We start from the raw sequence: 19814 nt of genomic DNA, 5'->3' as shown, positions 1-19814 counted from the left end.
CTCTGTTTTAGTTTAGTAACTCATTTTCTTCCGTGCCAATAATCATTTCGTGGTTATGGTTTAAACTATAGGTTCTTTGGTGCAGAGAAATTGGATCACGCAGCATCTCCAGGAACACATTAGGGTCATACTTTTAGGCGTCTGCGACTGGCCCGTCGGGATGTGGTTGAATTGTTTGTGATGTGTTGCAGGGATGATTACGGCGTCGTTGGGGAGTTCTTTGCGGTGAAATTTCTGACTTTATCTAACATCAGCCTGAAAGCCAAGTATGCATCAACTGAAATTAGTGATCCGTGAAATGAGTTGGAGAATGATCTCATGCCGTTTTCACATTCAGATCCAGCGCAGGTCAGAGTCAGCTGGGGGAAAACTAATTTCTTCCGAGAAACAGTGATTTAATCACGCACATATCTCTGAGCCAGAATAAACACAGCCACAGGACAGCAATCGCACACATTCCTGATATTCCTCATAACATTTGACTCATCAGATTGTGGCTTCCATAAATATAGACCTATGCTTTCCTCCGCCTCTCTGTCCTTTTCAGCTCTGTTGTCATCCTCTGTAACTCTGTGCCCTTAGTGGTTGAGCCGGTAATGACAGGAACTGTTAGTCATTCCTTATTGTCGCAGGAAGTGTCATTTGTAGGTTGCTGAGACACTCCAGTCAGAAACAATAAGGGGCGGTTTAACTTGGTTACAGCTTTGTGTTGCATTTAAATTTGGATGATAGTTTTGTTGCAGAACTAGGTGCAATCTGTGGCTCAGAGTTTAATGTGGAAAGAAACGTTAATACATACATTAGATTAGGAATAAATCCCCTTTAATTTTTTTATTTATTTTCGGTGTTAAATTGGCATTAAATAGCATTTTCTGAAGGACTTTAGTTTGAATTTTCCTTGCAAGTTTTTATAATCCTAATCATGACTTATATCATCCCGGTGACATTTACGGCAACTTTCCGATCTTTGTGTTTGAAAACATTTGACTTGCCGATGCTGATTTGAACCACTCTTGATTTCTCTATAAGAACTAAAACTTATCAGTATTGTTTTTAAGCCTTTGTGCCATGAGTGGTTATTAGATATATAGAGGGAATGTCACTGAACGAGAGAGCAATCATTGTTCAACCAGGTTTTACTGTTTTATAGCAAAGTATCAGAAGATAACAGCTTAAGTGATCTTAAGAATCTTGATTCATGATTAACCTCGTTTGTATCAACTCCCTTCTTTCCAAAAGTCTGCCAGCAATTCAGGAGTAAATAGCCTGACATCAGGGCTTGAATAAACTGGTTGGCTTTTCACAGCTGCTTTGTTTTATCTTCATTCATTAACACCTTTCTGAAATTAAGTAGTTAATTTCAGTAACAACTTCTCTACTGAAGCATGTTGTTAATGTTGTGACATTTCTGGTTTAGATTGACTCGAGCAGCACAGACTCCAGAGGATTAAACAGTTTGTGGGCTTTTCTTGTCAAACTAATTGGGACAAGGAGAAACCTTTCAATCAGTTTTGTTAATCAACCAGATTTTCCACTTCCATTTGAGATTAAGACTTTTTTTAAATCTTCACCTCCAATTGTAATTTAAATATGATATTAAGCTTTAGTAAAAATGATAAAACACTAAGGCAAATGTATAATTCCTATTTCCTGAATGTCATTATCAAAAGTTCCTCCAGCAGGACTTATATTTTAATGTTTCACATTTTCATGGCTTAACTTTGTTCAGATTTTGTCGTCTGTGTAATTTAATTTGAGCAGTTAAATGATTCATATGGATCCTGATCTCCTACTGTGATCCTGTCATAGCATTTCTAACTACAACAACTTTTCAGTGAACACCTTAAAGTTTTATTTACTTTTGATTTCATTATGATATTCATGTCTGTTTTCAGTGCAGTTCATGTTGATGCTGATCAACGAAGAAAGACTGACATCTTGATTTTTTTCTTTTTTCCTTAGAGCTCTTAAAGGAGGTGAAGAGAGGAAGGTAAGAACATGTTTATCTTTAACAGTGAGCTGACGTCTTTGTGAACACCTGGATGGTTTGTAATGGCATGGATCGTTTTTAAATGGGGAAACTTCCTGTAATCTTTACTCGCTCTTGGATTAAAGGCTGTATTATGCCACTTTGTGTTTAAAAAAAAATCTGAATCACCTGCATTGTCCATGCACGGTGCATTAGCCAAACACCAGCGAGTGAGGATCAAGCGCTTGCGGAAGTGACTGTAGTTTCAATTGTCACACCTTGCACAATCCCCAACACCTGACTAAGTATTGATTCATTCGGTCTCTTTGTGAGGCCTTTTGGCAGCTACTTTGACCAACTGATTGCACTTTTCATAGCACAATGGAGTCATGAACCGCTCTGTGTTGGTAAAGCAGCTGGCACATACAAACTCAAAGTCAATGTTCCGTTTTAGTAGGCGTTCAGCACTCCACACATAATGTTCGGTTAGAAATCTCATTAGTGAGAGATGATGGTTATACATGACACATTCTCACTTTGAGCGTTTTCATTTCAACTGCAGCAGCAGATTACTTTGGCCAGTTCCTGGCTGACAGCCAACACAAATAAAATAGCAGTGTCCGCACTTCTTAAGCGCTCCTTCTGTCTGTGTGGAGAAAAGCCTGCAGGCTCTGACAGAGCTGCTGCTGCTGCAGCTGGAGTACACTCTAATCATTTGCTGAGAGGCTGAAAAAAAAAAAAACTTGATGGGATTGTGCAAGAGCAGACCTTTTTTGTTGTTGTTTTTATTTTGTGTGTGTGTCAAATGTCTAACTGCATGTTGTGCCCTGTGCTGCACTGTCTCCCTCTCCCACACCCACGCAGGACTCGCTTTCCTCGGCTTCTGCTCCACCAAAGTACTCCTTTGCCCCAAGCACAACCATTAACAAGATGGCGAGGCCATTTACAGCAGGTGGTGCTAGCACTAACTCAGGACCTGTTATTAAACCTGTGGCCTACACACCTAAGCTTAACACCGCGCACTCGCCGGGCCTCGCCAGCACGCAGCAGCCTCAGAATGGGTAGGTGGGAAAAAAACGAGCGCAGTTACCTTCAGAGCTGCAATCTGTGTTTTTTTTTTTTTTTTTTTTTTTTTTTTTTTACGATGTTCTTGAAGTCTCATTATTCTGGCGTCTCATTAAAAAGAGAAAGTAACTCCTTCAGTATCGAGGAGACTGTAGTTCAGTCACTGCTGCTGTGTACTGCCAAAATTATGTCACCATGTAAAAAACATTATAGAGTAGATAAACACAGCTAATGTATGCTGACTCACTGCTCAACTCAACGTAATAAGTTTGCCACCAGATGGCAAACATTGAATGTGCTTTAGATTGATAGCCTTGGAGTTTTAGTGCCACTTGCCGCACTGAGCTGGAATATGCTCCATTTAATACATCCTTACAGCGAAGACAAAAAGCTAATTTAACCTAAAATGTGGATGGAGGCCATGAGTCATCATTGTATGACTGTGTAGTCTCCTTTACATTCACTGCAAATTATTGCATATACTTTGGCTTTCTTATTGTTGATTAATGGCAAAACTTTACAAAACCCACCAGAAATTGAATCAGTGGTCTATTGGAAGAACTATCTATATTTATTGGCAAAGACGTGCACAAAGCCTTCATGTATTTATGTATTTTCCAGGCACGTGGTGCACAATCAAGTAACTATGTTACCTTCACTTGAAAGTACTGTATACATCCAACATGACTTAAAAAAAATGTGATGTCACCTCTGTCGCCTTGAAATTCGGCCTCTGTTTCTTTAAGAAGCTTCTTCTCTTTCCTACCTTCAGTACAACATCACAACGGTGCTTCTCCATGATGCTGTTTACATCCATTCTTAGGAGTTTGTATGATGAGCTCAGCAGACTCGCAACTCCAATTAATTGCTGCTGTTTTTTAGTCCGTTTCTCACACATGCATCAAAAAAAAAAATCCAAGCAACACTCCAGGAATGCTTTTGATGATGGATTAACACTATAAAATGATACAAAGATCAAAAATGTAGATTTTACATCATACTCCACCCTTTATTATAAACTCATTCAGTTGCAGAATCTGTGTTAATGCTGAGACTGATGCATGTTCTTGTTCATAAGACTGCGTGTACATACGTATTCAGGCAGGCAGACTTCCAGAACAAGTTGAAGTACTTGTCAAACAAAAGGACATACCAAGAAGATAAAGACGCTGAAACAGTCTGTCCTTCAACGTCATATCTGTTCTCCTTTTCAAAGAAACTAAATTCTTTGAAGCATTTTTTCCTGTTCACCTACATTTACTCTCTCCTGAATATCTTTCAAGGATACTTAGAAGAATAAACTCAAATCCTAACCAATTCTAAAAGTGGCTGCGTGGCATTGAAGAGTCTTCAAGGAAAGGATTGGCCGCTTCTCGTAATTTGGGTAATGGTGGTGCTCTGCTTGTAGCTGCTATTGAAATATGGTCCGTCTCTTTATTTAGCCCCACTCGTAAACTCTGACTTCTCACACAGCTTTATTTGCACACTCTAAACAAGGGGTGTCCAAAGGCCCGGCATCCTGCATGTTTTAGTTTTCTCCCTGGTGGTAGTAACAACCTTTTCAGCTTGTCAATGTTCCTTTTAGACCTTCTAACGAGCCATCATTTGATCCAGGTGTGTTAAACCAGGGAGAGAACTAAAACATGCAGGATGCCGGCCCTCGAGGACCGACTTTGGGCACCCCTGCTCTAAACAGACTGAATACAGAGTTTGAAAATTATGTGTAACTGCAGTAACTAGTGATAATTTTTCTTAAGATGTTCTCCACAGAAACTGGATGAGTGCAAATGGGATGTGTAATGTACTCAGGTTAGGAGCGCAAAGACAGATTTTGTGATTTATTTCCCTCTGTGGAGATTACACCAACATCATGTGTCACCGCTGTGGCATTTATCATTATTCACGGGGTTTCGGAGTACAACAAAGATTTGACTAACTCCGGCGGCACGGAAATTAGGCAGAGGAGGGTTTTTTTTTTTTTGTTTTTGTTTTTTTTCCTTGGCAGAAACATCAATTTGCATCCCCATGAAAAGCAAAAGGGGACAAGAAGAGCGACGCAGCCAAAGGTTTTGTGCCAGTCTTCTGACTCATTCTGGGTCAGAGTGACAGCAGATGATTTGACAAACAATGGTGTCCTTCTCTCTCTGAGCTTGTTGACAATAACAGCATGTCTTGTGTCACTTCTCGCATGCTATCTGCATATCTTCTGCTGTGTTTGGCCTTCGTCACATATTGACATGTTCCGTTTCTTTTCCTTCCCTCTCCCTCAAGCCGAGCTCTGACCTCTTTCTCTCACTTTGTGTTTTCCTCCTTTCTTTTAACTTCACAGATGGAAGTCCTTGACAAGTTAGTATGCTTCTTTGGATTTTTACAGTCCTGTACTTCAAGAAAGTTTGAATGACCAATTTAAAGAATAGCTTCTAAAGTTTTGTTTAAATTGATCTTAAGCTTCCTTGTGTATTTTGATTGGCATCTTTAGCTGTTCATTTTATTTAGAAGATACAAACATTGTGAGATTTTTTTGAGTTTTTGATGGTCTGATTACTTAAAATAAAATTTCTCTAAACCACATAGGGTCAGTACTATTCATACATGTTCAAATATTTGAGCACCCTCACTAATAATTGAATAAATGTCCTCTAACTTGGCCACAAAAAGCATCCAGTAACAACCTGCTGTCAGACAATTACAATAAAAGTCTGTATCATTTTTAGAATGTTTGTGTAACATTTCAATCCACAGTGGATTAAAACTGGATTCTGTTTTTTGTTTTAAATTAACTGAGCTTGTTTTTGCATCATCATTCAACCCTGGCTCAAAAACATTTAATATAAACCTTTAAAAGACCTAAATTAATCTGGCATTTATGCCCATGATTATGACGTTGCAATCAAAGGGTCATGACCCTCATCAACTGCGCCACTTAACCACGCGAAGCTCCATGACAAACATCGGAAGTGAGAGTGTTGAGTCGTCACGTTCACTAACTGATCGGTACGGGATTATTCCCTCTGAAAACACAGACGTTGTAAATATGAATAATTTCTTCCTTTATTTCTGTTGTTTTTAGCAGAAAGGGGGAAACGATCTTCATTTTAGCTTCGGCTCTTGCTCTATCAAAATCACATACCATTTACTCTCCTCTCGTTTCGTGTCTTTATTTGTTTTCTGGTCTGTTCCACAGGGGCGAAGCCACTTATTATGATGATATATACCAACAGTCCAAGTAAGAGGCAGCTGCATGCAGGCTGGTTTGTCAGCTCAGTAGCTTATTATGATCAGGTTGTTTATGAAAAGATAGCGAGCAGCAGATGCTCTTTGGTGCATTGGTTTACAGGATGGAGATTGCAATTCATTAGTGAGCATTCATCCTCTCTCCTCGTCTTGCTTGTTGATGAATGCACGCTACAGTTGACCTAGAGCCATGTTAGAAAGATGATTGAAAGGGGAAAAAAAAGCTTCTTATGCAGCTTTTGAAGTTGTTTATCAAAAATAAAACCCTTAGTATATTATATATTTTTTTCTATCTGCTTTTTGAATCAATGTGAGCCCTGGCGTGCAAAGCACATCTTTTGCATAAATGGCTGCATGGTGTGGGTCTGTTCAGACGGCGTGGTGATAACCATGCCTGCTGTTTGCTCCTGCTGCTCCCGCTGCCTGTGTGTGCAGGCACGGCCTCAGGGTGGAGAACATGCCCTGTTTTATCCCCAACGACCGCAGCAAGAAGAGGCTGATCGAGGACACCGAGGACTGGCAGCCCCGCACCGGCACCACCCAGTCTCGCTCCTTCCGCATCCTGGCCCAGCTCACAGGCACCGACTTCAGTAAGTCACAGCCTGAGCCGGGCGGACAGGACAGTCGGGACAGGTCGGGGTGTGAAGGGGAAGCAGAGATCGCATGTAGGAGGGAGGTTGCTGCCGATTTGATGTGATCTGAGCGTAGAAGCTCTCGGTGAGGGTGACAGATGAGTGAGTGACACAGGAAGACAGATGGCAGCTTTGTCCATTTTTTTTTTAACCGATTTCCAGATGTCTACAGTGGCAGCTATGAACTTATTTCCTTACATCTGTCAGTTCCCTGACATGTCGGCTAGAAAAATGGGAGAAAACAGTAGAATTATAGTGTCTTATTCATCTTTATGACTACTTTGAATAAAACAAAGGGTAGAAGAGCACTGTCTGATATCCTTATCTTTCCTGGATCTCTCAGTGCAGGACCCAGATGATGAGAATATGAAGAGGTCAAGGTAAACTCCTGATCGCAGTCACGGCTATTTGTGTTTGTGCACCGGTTTGTTTTGCAAAAGCTTTAATTCAGGCGTTTTGCTTTAAACGCATCTCTACTTTTAAATCTGCCATTAGTAGCTCGTTGTGATTTGGCTGCTTAAAGTGGCATGAGCGTTGTGCATGCATTATCCTTTGACATTTGAAAAATGTGTGCTGTTCAGAACAGAGTCTGGTATGTTGCTGAATGTAGACTCAAAACGTTTGTTTTTGCAAGTAAATTGTTCATTGGCATATTTTACATTTTCAAGTCTTAGCAAATTGTAACATTATTAGAATTAAAAGCCTTTTCAGCTGCATGCAGACTGCAAATAGGAAGAGATGGCACTTTTTAAAAAACTCTTCCTGGAATATTGCTTTTCATAAACAGTGGAAAAACCTGAAAATAGTAATTTAGTTGTTTTGATTGATTGAAATGATCCAGTATTAAACATCTGTGGTTGAAGTAGAAACATAATTTGAAAGTGAAGTAGGATCATCAGTGGGGGTAATAATAAAATGTTATAAACTCCATTTGATTATAACATTTATCAGCTTGTATTGTGGTGTAAAACCAAACTTATTTATGAAACATTTGGGAATGTTGATGGTACTCGAGCTGCAGAATGTCTCAAAAGTTGATGTAGTTTCAGGGGATTCTGCACTCTTGGCAGTAATGCTTCAATAACAAATGTCGATGTCTGTAATGATCCTAAAGAGGCTCTAAGGCAGGGCTCTGCAACCTGACGCTGAGCTGCAAGTGGCTCTCAGGGGCCTCCACAGTGGCTCTTAATGGCTCTGGCCAAAAATGAAAATGTCTGAGTGAGTAACGTCTTAAAATATCAAACTAATGAGGGGAAAAAAATGTTGATTTTAGCTTTTTAGTCCCACTGGGTCAGGAAAAACTGAAGCAAAGAGGAAAAGTAACAAGTCTTTAGCATAAAAATTGGAACTAATTTGTTTTGGTAGAGATTTATCTTTTGTTGGAGGACCATGTGATTTTGTGACCTCAAGCATATTTTATGTTGCTGGACTTGGGGCCAAAAATGACTCTTCATATTGTAAAGGCTGCCCAGTGTTGTGGGGAACTCCTAAATAGCTAAATAATTGTTCTGCATCATGTCATGCATGCATTTGGAGAAGTTTACAAAGGGAGAGGCTCTTGGTATCCACAGGGTAACTGGCATCATATTGGGGAAAGTAATCAGAAGTATGCAAAATTATGTTTTTTTTTGTTTTTGTTTTGTTTTTTGCAGAGGTTTTCCCTCAGTTTGATTACAGGACGTAATGTATTTAATTAAAAATGTAAAGTTTTGACCTAAAAATATTGCTTTCTGGTGGGGACTATATAACTTAATATGTAAAATCCAGACAGTTTAGTTTAATAAAGCTTTATCTGAATATTTGGCATCTCAAAAGAACATTTCAAACACATTATGACACAATATTTGCTCTGCAAATCTTGTATATTATTTTGCAGTGTAGCCTGTCTTACCTGTTACTTTTCCTCTAATCTGTCATCTTGTCAATTCGTTCACTTTACTCCACTTTCTGCTATTGTGTTTTATTCATTTTCTCTCCTTTCACTCCATTTCCTCCTTGTCTGTCTCTCCGTTTTTCGTATCTGTGTTTGCCTCCGGTCAGGGAAAAGTTCCTCACTGAGATTCAGAGTCCTCGTTACGCCCGTCTGAGAGACTGGCACCACGACAGGTCCGCTCGCGCCCTCAATATCAAAGTCTGAGCGACGACGCGCCGGAAAGTCCCCCGGAGACGGAACCTGCTCACGACAGCCGCACCACAAAGACGGCGAAGATTAATCCAACTGTCAAATTGGTGGTTTGCAAATTCACCTTTCACATGCGCATGGGGCGAAAAAACAAATAAGGAAGTTTGTGGAAACAGAACAAAAAAAACAAAAAAAACAAAAAAAAAAGAAACAAAGTTTAGATGATAAAGTCCAAAGTGGAGCCTTGCATTCTGAGCCTTAGTGGGAAAGTCTATCTTTGAATTTTCGACTTGACGAGTTGCTATTTCACTGCATTGCTGGGAGTAAACTGGTGCGAAGATGGGACTCGTATTACATGTCTGGGGTTTAGATGCGTCTCTTTCTTTGCATGTTTACAGTCATCTATACGTTTTCATTGCCCATCTCATCTTCTCATCAAGCTTCAAGAAAGAAAAGCGAAAGAAAAAAAATTGTTCTTTGTTTTTTTCCTCCTGCTGTTATCACTAATAACTAAAACATAAAAAATATATATATAAAAAAACGACCTTCTGTTTCTCTGTCCTTTTTTCCCCATCTTGTCCTTATTGTTTGAACTCGGGATACATCACTTTTTTCTCTCTCTGTTTTTCCCTGGCTGACAGAATTATGTAGAAGTTGTTTTTTTTGTGTTCCTGATTTAATGGGTGGTGTTTTTTTTCACAGCTTACTTTTATTTCCCGCAAGAGAAAATTGTTGTGCATTCAGGCATAAAAAGCAACAAATGGGCACACACATGAAATGATAAAGACTCGTTCGGGTCAGAGGTGAGCTGTGAGGAAATTCAGCTTCTTCTCCTCTGCTGTTCCTCGAAATAAACACTTACAGGCATTCAGAACGTAGTAATAAACCAAGAACAGGACTATTTACATCAAAGTTAACTCTGTGCTTTAGTGTTCTTGCAGCACTCGCATACAAACACCTCAATCCTCTCCTTATTTAGCTCAATTGTAAAGATGTGTTAATTGTCATAGTTCAAAAGAAGCCCTTGTGAATACAGAAGCTAAATAAACAGGTTTTTTTTTTTATTATATGTAGTAAACCGCTTTTATCTCGGTAAGGCCCTAATGTTTACCTCTGGTTAGTATCTGTAAACATGTTAGAGAAACTTGGTTGTTGGAGCCTAAAACCAGCAACCAAGTTGAGGAAAAACATGCAAGTTTTTCCAGTGTCTAAAACACAGCATCATAACTGCGTGTGATGACAAATGAAACTATAAACATGAAACGATCCTGCCATGTCCCACAGTCATTTCGTTATGTGTATGTGTTAAAAAGAGAAGCTGTCAGATATTAAAACAAGCTGTAAATATCTCCATGCCTTATTTAACTTGGATAGTTTGGTTCTGAACCCCAATATTTCTGAAGTCTTCAATAATTTTTGCAAGTCGTTTAACAATTATCAGTGATTAACTTGGTTAGGCACTTTTTTATGCATCCAGAAATCGCCTGAAAATAGTTGTTTATGGCTGTTGGGTTTGCTTACTTTCCTTCAACTTATTACTAGAGTCTCAGTTAGATTGTAGGTCTGGACTTGAACTAGGTCATTCTAACATATGCATGACCACATTTAGAAATTTCTTTAATCTTTGTTTGTAATGAATAAATGTTAAAGTGAAGACATTTGACCAAAAACACCAGACCTACACATGATAAACTCCATTATTAAAAAAAAAAAAAAATGTTGGTCTTCTGAGATTAAGTGCCTTACGAAGGAGAAATTGTAGAAAAACGAAACATTTTTGCAAATATTTCATGATCTTTTGCTTCTCCTCTCTGCCCTGCTTGTCTTTCCTAAACTCATAATATTGTAGTTCTCCATTACAAAATGAAAAACTCGTCGGGGTCTATATAGCTCCTCAAAAAAGATCAAAAAGTCATCTTTTGCTGCCAGATGCTGAGCTGCCAACAAACTCCAGTAATTTATATATATTTTTTTCCACATCGATCTGGTCGGTTAAATCCCAGAGGAGAGCAAGCTAGACAACGGAGGTGAATGTCATATCCCAGGTGTAAGAGGCAGAACGACGTGTGAAAGGAAACGTTGCACATTGGAGGGGAAAAAGATCTCCGACGCAGTGAAAAGGCACCTGCTTCACATCGCGCCTTTTTGCTGACAGGAGGAGAATCGTGGGGGATTTCGAAGGCCGCGGAAATGTCAAGAAAACACAATCCAGGTCGCTCAAGGTGGGAGAAACCTGCCATCAAGGATGTTGAGCAATTTGCACCTCTGACCTTCACTTAGAGACGCGCAACTAACAAAACCTCCTAAAGTTGTGTGAAACTGGCCTGTTGCCATGTAGGGCAGCCAGACAGGGGGGAGAGTAAACCAAGGTCAGCGCGGTTTGACCAGGACCTGGCTTTGTGAGTTGTTAGGTTGGGTCCCAGAAGGCACAGTCCATCAGTGTGCGGAGTCGAGGCCGGCTGACCCAGGGTCTGCGTGCCAAACGCGCTGTAAGAGGCGCTGCCCTTCATTTAACCTGGCCACCAGAGATCCCTCTCGTTCTGCCTTCCTTTTGCTTTGTTCGCCTGTATTTTTCTCAGCTAGAAGGTCTTTACCTTCCTGAAGCTCTCCACTGTCAGCCATCTTATTTCTCCAGACACCTGAGATTCAACTTCCTTTATTATTAAAAACACACCATTTGGAGAAGGTTTTTCCTTCCAACCAGAGCATTTATGTCGTCTCTCTTTCCGGCCTTAAAACTAGTAAGAAATCTTGCAGCTTCTCCCACCTCCACAAACGTCTTTGTCTGAAGTTCGTGTTGTTGTTTTTTTGTTGTTGTTTTGGATTCATAAGCAGAACAATCAATACATGGATTGATATGCTACAGGATGAGTTTGATGGAGGGTGATTGAGTTCGCAGCTTCCTTTTAACTAATGAGACACAATTTCGTGATGTTTCATTAGTGGATGGTGGATGGCACAGTTGATGATGTAAACATGAGTGATGCCTAAGGCAGGGTGACATTTTCCCCCTCCTTCTGCTTTCTCACAATAAAACCTCTCCAGAGCTCAGTGTGTTGGCTCAGAAGTTGTTTTTTTTTTTTTTTCTTTCTTCAGTCGTGGTTTGAAGATTGCCGGAAATATATAGTTGCGCTTCTTGCTGCGGGTAACAGAACTTTGAAATGAGGGAAGCTCTTTATTTCCTTCACATGCAGGCTTGAAACGAGCTTCTCTGCATCCAGATCTGCCAAGGATACGTTTCAGCGCTTCTGCCTGTGAATCTCCGTCAGTCACTCAGCTGATTTTTATTTTTTTAGTTTTACGGGGGCCGCTTATTACCCTCATTTGAGTAGAAACTTTTGAACGTCTCTTATTAACTCGAGTCGTAAGTGTTTACTGAATGTACATCTGCTGGGCAGCCTTGGTTTTTGAAGCACATTAAATGATGCGATTCTGTCTCTCGAAAGCTTTGGATAATCATGGAAAATGTTCTGCAGACACGACGACTGAACGTAAGCCTCTCACTTTATTTCATCACCACTGGAGAAACCTCTATTGTGGTGTGTTTTCTTCAACTTTAAACTCCATGTGCAGATTCATCTTAATGAGCTGGAATATCATCAAAACGTTAATCTCAGTATTTCGGTTCAAAAAGCAAGACGCTTGTTTATTTGTTGTATTTTAAGCATTTAAATGAGATTGTTATGACTTGATGAGATTTTTCTTTGAAAAATCAGATTGCACAAGGCAGCAACTTTATTGAAAAATTAAATTTCAATAGATGAATCTCGCTTTTGTGCAGTAAGAGAGCTGACCTTCCCTCACATGAAGGGTAAATCACTTAAGGTCATTGTGAAAGAAGCTGGTTGTTCAGGCATATAAAAGAAAGTCTGGGTGGAAGCACAAAGTAGAGAAAAAGATGTGCAAGCAAAAGTAATAACACAACCATGAGAGGATTATGAAGTCAAGCACAGTCAGTTTTACTGATCTAGACGCTGTGTTTAGTAGGAGCAAGAGTAAAAATGCTTTTTTTGGATCGTAAAGTTTAATTCCCGTCACCTTATTTGGAGGAGTTGTCAAGAGAAGCACCAGACTCAAGTCTTAGTTTGGCAGAGTCACGAGTTGATTCCCTCCGTGCTACGCTACATTGATGCAGTCGTTTGTCCCAAAACAACTCCAACCAAGTATTGAGATTATACACTGTATATATATATATATGCCTGGACATATTTATATTCCTGGGCACAAACTAAGCTGATATTTCCCTATTAAAAATATATACATTTTTAATCGTCTTATTTAATATTCTAATTGCTCGAGAAACTGGATTTCAGCTTTTTACCAGCTGTAAGCCGCTCAGTCACTCCGTTTGTCACGAATCTATACCAGATTTTCCACTTTTTGATTTCTTACAGAAATAAATCAGTTGTCCAGTGATGCTTTGATGCAAACCAGTGATTCCCAGCTCTCCTTATTGAGACTGGTGCTCCAACTGCACCATGCAGAAGCCAATACAGATGGACATGAATGCTGATATTCTGACATGACATTCAATCAGAAGGTGTCTTGGTTACTGCGCATAGTGTGTTGTATTTTTTCCTAATTAGTCATTTTCTCTCCGCAGCCTCGAGCCAACTCCTTCCTCTGCCAAGACCCGAGCCGCAGATAAACCAGATGGTGAGTTTCTGCTCCCACTGATGCATAAAACGAACCCCAGCAGCATCTGGGGGAGGTTACACTAATAGATTATTATTCTTAAGTGTTAATAGGTGCTCAAGAGCCGACTGCCGTTTGAAAAGAGAGCGCTTTATCAAAGCTAAAACTAGGTTTGGGCGATATGGACTTTAAAGTTTTATCACAATTTTCTGTGGCAATATTGCTGTAATGATAAAAGTGACAATAAGAACTAGTTATTACGTCTTTTTTTTTTTTTTTTTCTTTTTTAGGTAGCTGGCACTGTGTGTCACAGCAATTGTAGCCCCACAAACACAAATACTGCTTTTGAAAAACATTCCCATTTGCTTCTTTGAGACACCAGTCACATAAAGAAGTGTGATTTTTTTTTATCATTAAACTGCTCACAGTAACTGCATTTAATCACATTTTCAAATGTATTTATATTCATTGATACTCTCATTGATCAAACAGTGGAGGAAATGGTAAAAGTAACAATCCCAGCAGTGCAGACAGTTTTTTTTTTTAACATCATTAAATAGAATTTATCATAATGATAAATCAAATCTTATCATAACGAGAAGTTTATCCTGATAAGCGATAAATGCCCACCCCTCGCTAAAATCGCCCGTGTATCCGGCCCCAGGTTCAAAAACGGCGGCAGCGGCGGCGGCGGGGACTTCCGGCCCCTCCTGCAGACCGCCGTGGGTCACGGACCCGAACTTTGCTGATCGCTACCGGCCGGACAAAACCAGCACCGTGGTGACCCAGCACCAGCAGCCGGTCCAGCCAACGCCCATGCAGAACCGCAGCTCCATCCTGCAGGCAGCGCAGCAGGCGCCCGAAGACGGCGGGAGGACCCCGGTGTGTGGCGCCTGCAACAAAATCATCAGGTAACTCCGTGCCCGCGGCATCTGCGCCGTGGAATAATGTCGCCGTTTGCTCCTTCCAGAGTCCTGTTTGAGATGATGAATAATTTAAGGTGGTTAATATGCACAACGACGGGTTGCGTGTCTGCTGCAAATTAAGGCCGTCAGCATAATTCACAGCGTCTGGAGACATCTTTTATCACAGAGGACAAGGATTATCCTGTCATCTCTGTGAGAGACCTTAGTTCTTATTCTGCAAGCAAACAGAGGAGCTGTTCTTTAACATGCAAAGACACAGAGCGCTTAGCAGAGCTGAAAACATGCCTAGTTTTTGTTTACAGAGATCACTGGGCTTCTGCTGGCTGCTATTGTTAGTGCATCTCTGATTTGCAGTGGATTCTGGAGTGAACTTTGATGCGATGTGGATGTTTTCCAGGGGTCGGTACCTGGTGGCCTTGGGGCGTTCCTGGCACCCAGAGGAGTTCACGTGCTCCCAGTGTAAGGCGGTCCTGGAGGAGGGCGGCTTCTTCGAGGAAAGGGGCTCCGTCTACTGCACAAAGTGCCACGATAACCGCTATGCGCCCAACTGTGCCAAGTGCAAGAAGATAATAACAGGGGTAAAGCCAGCAAAATCCGCTCGAAATCCGTTAATACACGGGAGATGTATCGAATGTGGAAAAATGATAGTTGCTGCTCTGCGAGGAGATTATGTTCCCCACGGCTGGCCTGATGCAAATCTTTCATCCGCTTGTAGGAAATCATGCACGCCCTGAAGATGACCTACCACGTTCAGTGTTTCAAGTGTGCAGCCTGTAAGAATCCCATCAGGAACCAGGCCTTCTACATGGAGGAGGGCGAGCCTTACTGTGAGAGAGGTGAGGCGCCGGACAACACATAACGCGCTGCCCGGGTTCAGCGTCCAGCTGTGGCAACGACAGCAGTCCATCTGAGACGCACACACACAAACATCTTCACTCTCACAAGCTGGGCTTCTACTGCAAACGTGCGATATTCTGCTAATGTCAAAAAAGCACAATTTTACAATTAAATAAAAAAATGCAATTGAAACCATACGTGAACCGTTAAAAAAACATGCCACGCCATCGTCCTCCTAACCGAGGGTTATTTCCACCAGTAATGACACTCGGTTGTTGATCACACTGATTTTGAGACGGCGGAAAAATCTCATCTTGGCGCAGAAACTTTTTAGCGAAAAATGTGACTTTTTTTTTTTTTTTTTTCAAAATCAGTGTTTCCAATTTTGCCGATTTATTTTCTTAATTCCAATTTGTGCGATTACATGGTGAATAGAAGCACAGCCACATCTGCTGCTTTCATGCCTCGGTAAAGTGATCCCTATGATGCATGTCCTCTCTCAATACGCAACGTAACCATCTCCACAAAACAGGGTGAGAAAATAAAACGTTAACGCGTCTATCGCGGATATAAAAAATGTGAAATCCTTTTAGGAACGTTGCAACGGGAATGCTTGGTTAATGGCATGTTTAAATATGTTTGTTACTCAAGTGTTGGGGTTATTTAGCGGGTCTCCATTTATCAAAGTTGCGTTTTTTTTCTTTTTTTCTTCTTTTACAAAAAATTATCCTTTTACGGCTTAAAATGGCTCAGATGTTGAATGACTCTCCAGCGTTACCTCATTTAACGTGTGGGTATGCAAATCAGCACAGTCTGGCTGCAGCTGCTCTGCCTCAGCTCTGCTCGATCACCGCTGAAGGGCTCCGAGGAAAGTTTACTTTCCGTTTTGGCTCCATTTATGTAGGACACGGAGTCTTCTGCTCTGATGTGACGTCCAGTTGCTTTCTGCAGCCACATGTTGCTCCTTTAATGTTGCTTCCAGCAGCTAGCTCAAGGTATGTCACACGTAAAACTCTAGTTTATGTTATGAGGTGTTTATCTTCTCTGGATTTTTTGACTGGCGTCTAAAACTTCTGGATGTGCTAAACGGACTCTCGACTTTTAGCCAGAGCTACAATGGAATGGTTTATATAAAAGCCTATTTGTGTGTTGAAATGGCCCAGTCAAAGTTCAGATTGAAATCCTTTTGAGGATCTACAGCAGGATATGATTAGTGATGCTCGTCATCCGGTGTGACTAAGCTTCAAGTGTTTTTTTTGTTTTGTTTTTTTTTCTCAGTAGAATGAACAAACACACGTGGGATGCAAATGTTTTCTCATCTTTCTAACATGACAAAATGTGCAATAGTTCAAAGGGTATAAATACTTTTTCAAAGCACCGCATGTGGGTTTTGGTGGATCTGTTGGGGGGTGGAAAGGATAAGCTGAACAGACAGTGACATTCAGAAAGAAAAAAAAAATGTAACAGGAAGCTTATTTTCAAATCAGAGATAAAGTCAGACTCCATTTAACAGCGACATAATACAAAGCTTTGGCAAAAAAGGAGAAGAAAAAAAGTGCTGAAAATCTGCATGCACAGATTGATTAGTTCCACTGCCAACTGAGAAACATCTCAACCCGTGTAACTTCACGCCCGGATCCGGTCCTACATATTTATTATAAATGCTTACTGGTGAGAAATCCACGGGTGAAGTGAGGAGGGCTGACATGCCATCACACAGCGTTGACTTTGTGATGGATGTTTGATCTTTTCCCTTCAGATGGAGGAAGCAGTTCAGGCCACAGAACAGAAGAAACGCAGCCACTGGGTGGAACAAAGGACTTTCTCACTGTTTGTTTTTCTTAAAAACTGCCTCCTTTGTAACAGAAACTCACCGCAGCGCATCCCTTCCCCAGTTTCTTTCTCAAAGATGTTTTATTCCCCCCCCCTCCCCTTATCAGGCCATTTGTCAGAGAGTTTTGTAAAACGCGGGTGCAGCATCGCTCCGAGCTTTTGTGTCGTAGAATTAGGCGGCGCGCAGCAGTCAATCATAAAGTGTGATGTTTTCATCTGCTTTAATCTATTTAGCTCCAGTTTGCCATGCATTTCTCTGTTGGCTTTTATGAATGGTGTGTACGCTTCCATTATGCCATAAATGATTTAGCGGGGCGGCGGGCTCCTTGCTCACCGCTGACGCTCCCGACGTTGCACGACGGCTTTATCAGAGCAGGAGCCAGGAAGCCAAGTGCTCATCTTCTGAATAACGCCTTTAGCTCTGATAAACATTCTGCTGCCTCAGCATCTTGCAGGGATTGAGCAGCTCTCAGCCTCTCGCTCCTGAGAAGCAGCATTATAACCCGACGCTTCCCCCAGAGTCCTTGTGATGAAAGAGACCGGCAGAGACCGGTCAAGTATCCAGAGTAATACTTCCGCTCCCCCCCCATCCTAATCCTTCCTTAAACTGTGCAGAAAAATCCCCGACTGCTGCACAAAATGCCACAAAACTTCCACGGCGATGAGGAGAGGAGCCATCACCTGGCATCGGCGCGCTGTTCCCGCCGCGGTTCAATCCCTTTAAGTGGCTGTTTGGTGGGAGATATCATCGTAAACAGCCGAGACCTCCGGTTTTATTAAACATAAAAGGCTTTTACAATCTGTGTTTCTGAACTCCCCTTTCAGGTGAAGTGATGTAAGAGAGGAGGTCATGGAGGTGTCCTGATCTGATCTCATAGATGAGAACAGTTCATTTTTTATCCCCCTCTCTCATTCTTTCATGTTTTTCTTTCTCTCTCTCCAGACTATGAGAAGATGTTCGGTACCAAATGCCACGGCTGTGACTTCAAGATTGATGCCGGCGATCGCTTTCTGGAGGCCTTGGGCTACAGCTGGCATGACACGTGCTTCGTCTGTGCTGTAAGTCATTTTGATTGATTCGGCTCCTCTCTTCGGCCCACATCTCCCATCTGTCCCCGTCCAGCCGCACCTGAACAATCTGCCTCTTCCCTCGGTTTTTGTCCTTTAACTTGTCACCTGCTTTCTGTCTCGCGATCTCCGGCTCCTGCTCATTTCTGTGAGGGGAAAACTCCCGAGTCGAGTAAATAACATCTACAATCTCTGCCCTGTTGAAAACGGTGCACTGGTGAAGTCTGTCTCCTCTGCCCTGGTTTCTCAATCTGTCTCTCTGTCTGTCTCCTTTCATCTTTTAAAGCTCTGCCAAATCAACCTGGAGGGGAAGACGTTCTACTCGAAAAAGGATAAGCCTCTGTGCAAAGGCCACGCTTTTGCTCCGGTGTAAGACAGCCGGCTACACCTTCAGAGGAAGCAACGCATCTCCCTCCACCTCCTCTTTATCCCACCCCGCCCTCTGACAAACTCCACATCCCGTCCTTTGCCAGCCACACACACACACGGAGTTGAGCGCAGGCTTCTTTTCTATCCCGCAGACTTTGTTTTTATACGCCGAGCTCAACGCTAGCTTCACACACACAGTCCACCTCGCTGCCCGCAAAGACGAAAGCTGCGCTGCAAAACTGGATGCAAGCAAGGAATTATTTCAACTCTGTGCCTACTTGATTTTTATCTAAAAATGAAAAAAAGTCGCTCTTGTTTTTTTATCGAGATTCATTGCAATCATCCTCAATCCTTTGTGAAGTGACATCGGTGGTCTAAAGGAGTCAGTGAGCCTGTAGTAATCACACACCTGCAGTGCCCTTTAATGTGATGGGAAGCAGTCAGGCAGCAAAAGGGGGGGTGGGGGGGGGGTGCTGCTTTCTGCCTGATTGGACCGAACCACCAACCCCTCCTCCTCTTCCTCCTCAAGAAGCATGAAGTGCTGCAGGTTCCACCTCAGTGCTGACAAGTCGGAGCCAATAGATGAGAATGTTTGATGGTGAAATCCTTAATTGGTCCCATTTTAAAATGTCACAGATGTGTTTAATGGAGAACCTCCATAATGTAAAGAAATTCCCCTTTTCACATTTCCAAGCCGAAAAGGGAATCAAACTCTAATTTTTTCTTTTCATCGTGACATAATATCACGACACCTCATTGCTTTAGCTCCATAGCATGTATTTAAACTGCTTCAGATCTGGGCTGCATGTGTTTATAGCTTACATTTTCAAATAAAACTATTTACGTAACCCACAGAAAAGACTGAGGCGCTTCTTTTTGTTGTGTGTTTTTTTTATTATTATTAAAATGTTAAACCCAAACTTTTTCAGTAGGTCTTGATGAGTTAAAAAACATTTGTTTCTTTGTCACATGGCCTTGATGGATAATTATCTTTAAATCTCCAACAGTGGGTTGCTTCAGCTTTAGTATTTATTGTTCAGCATAAAATATTTTCCAAATATCTTGCAGTCCTAACTTTTGCCTTCAAAGAGCTTCGGGTTTATTTTTTAACCAAATCATCTCTG

The 19814-nt window shown here is 41.4% G+C and overlaps 1 protein-coding gene across 2 annotated transcripts in view; it reads left to right on the top strand.

Moving 5' to 3' along the window:
* Positions 1-19549, top strand: part of pdlim7 (PDZ and LIM domain 7) — a 36967-nt gene extending 17418 nt beyond the window's left edge. For both annotated transcript variants that reach the window (XM_088009694.1, XM_088009695.1), the window contains exons 4-11: positions 1963-1990; positions 2834-3030; positions 13626-13678; positions 14322-14568; positions 14981-15161; positions 15299-15419; positions 18197-18312; positions 18608-19549. In XM_088009694.1, the coding sequence (XP_087865820.1) occupies positions 1963-1990; positions 2834-3030; positions 13626-13678; positions 14322-14568; positions 14981-15161; positions 15299-15419; positions 18197-18312; positions 18608-18694 (1030 nt within the window). In that variant the 3' untranslated portion in view covers positions 18695-19549. The remainder of the gene's footprint in view (positions 1-1962; positions 1991-2833; positions 3031-13625; positions 13679-14321; positions 14569-14980; positions 15162-15298; positions 15420-18196; positions 18313-18607) is intronic.
* The last annotated feature ends 265 nt before the right edge of the window (positions 19550-19814 follow it).

The sequence above is a fragment of the Poecilia mexicana genome, unplaced genomic scaffold (genome assembly GCF_051168715.1).
Source record: "Poecilia mexicana isolate PSO_F unplaced genomic scaffold, ASM5116871v1 scaffold_10, whole genome shotgun sequence".
NCBI lineage: Eukaryota > Metazoa > Chordata > Actinopteri > Cyprinodontiformes > Poeciliidae > Poecilia > Poecilia mexicana.
Note: the sequence above shows the minus strand (reverse complement) of the source record. Positions and strands in the feature narration are given on the sequence as shown.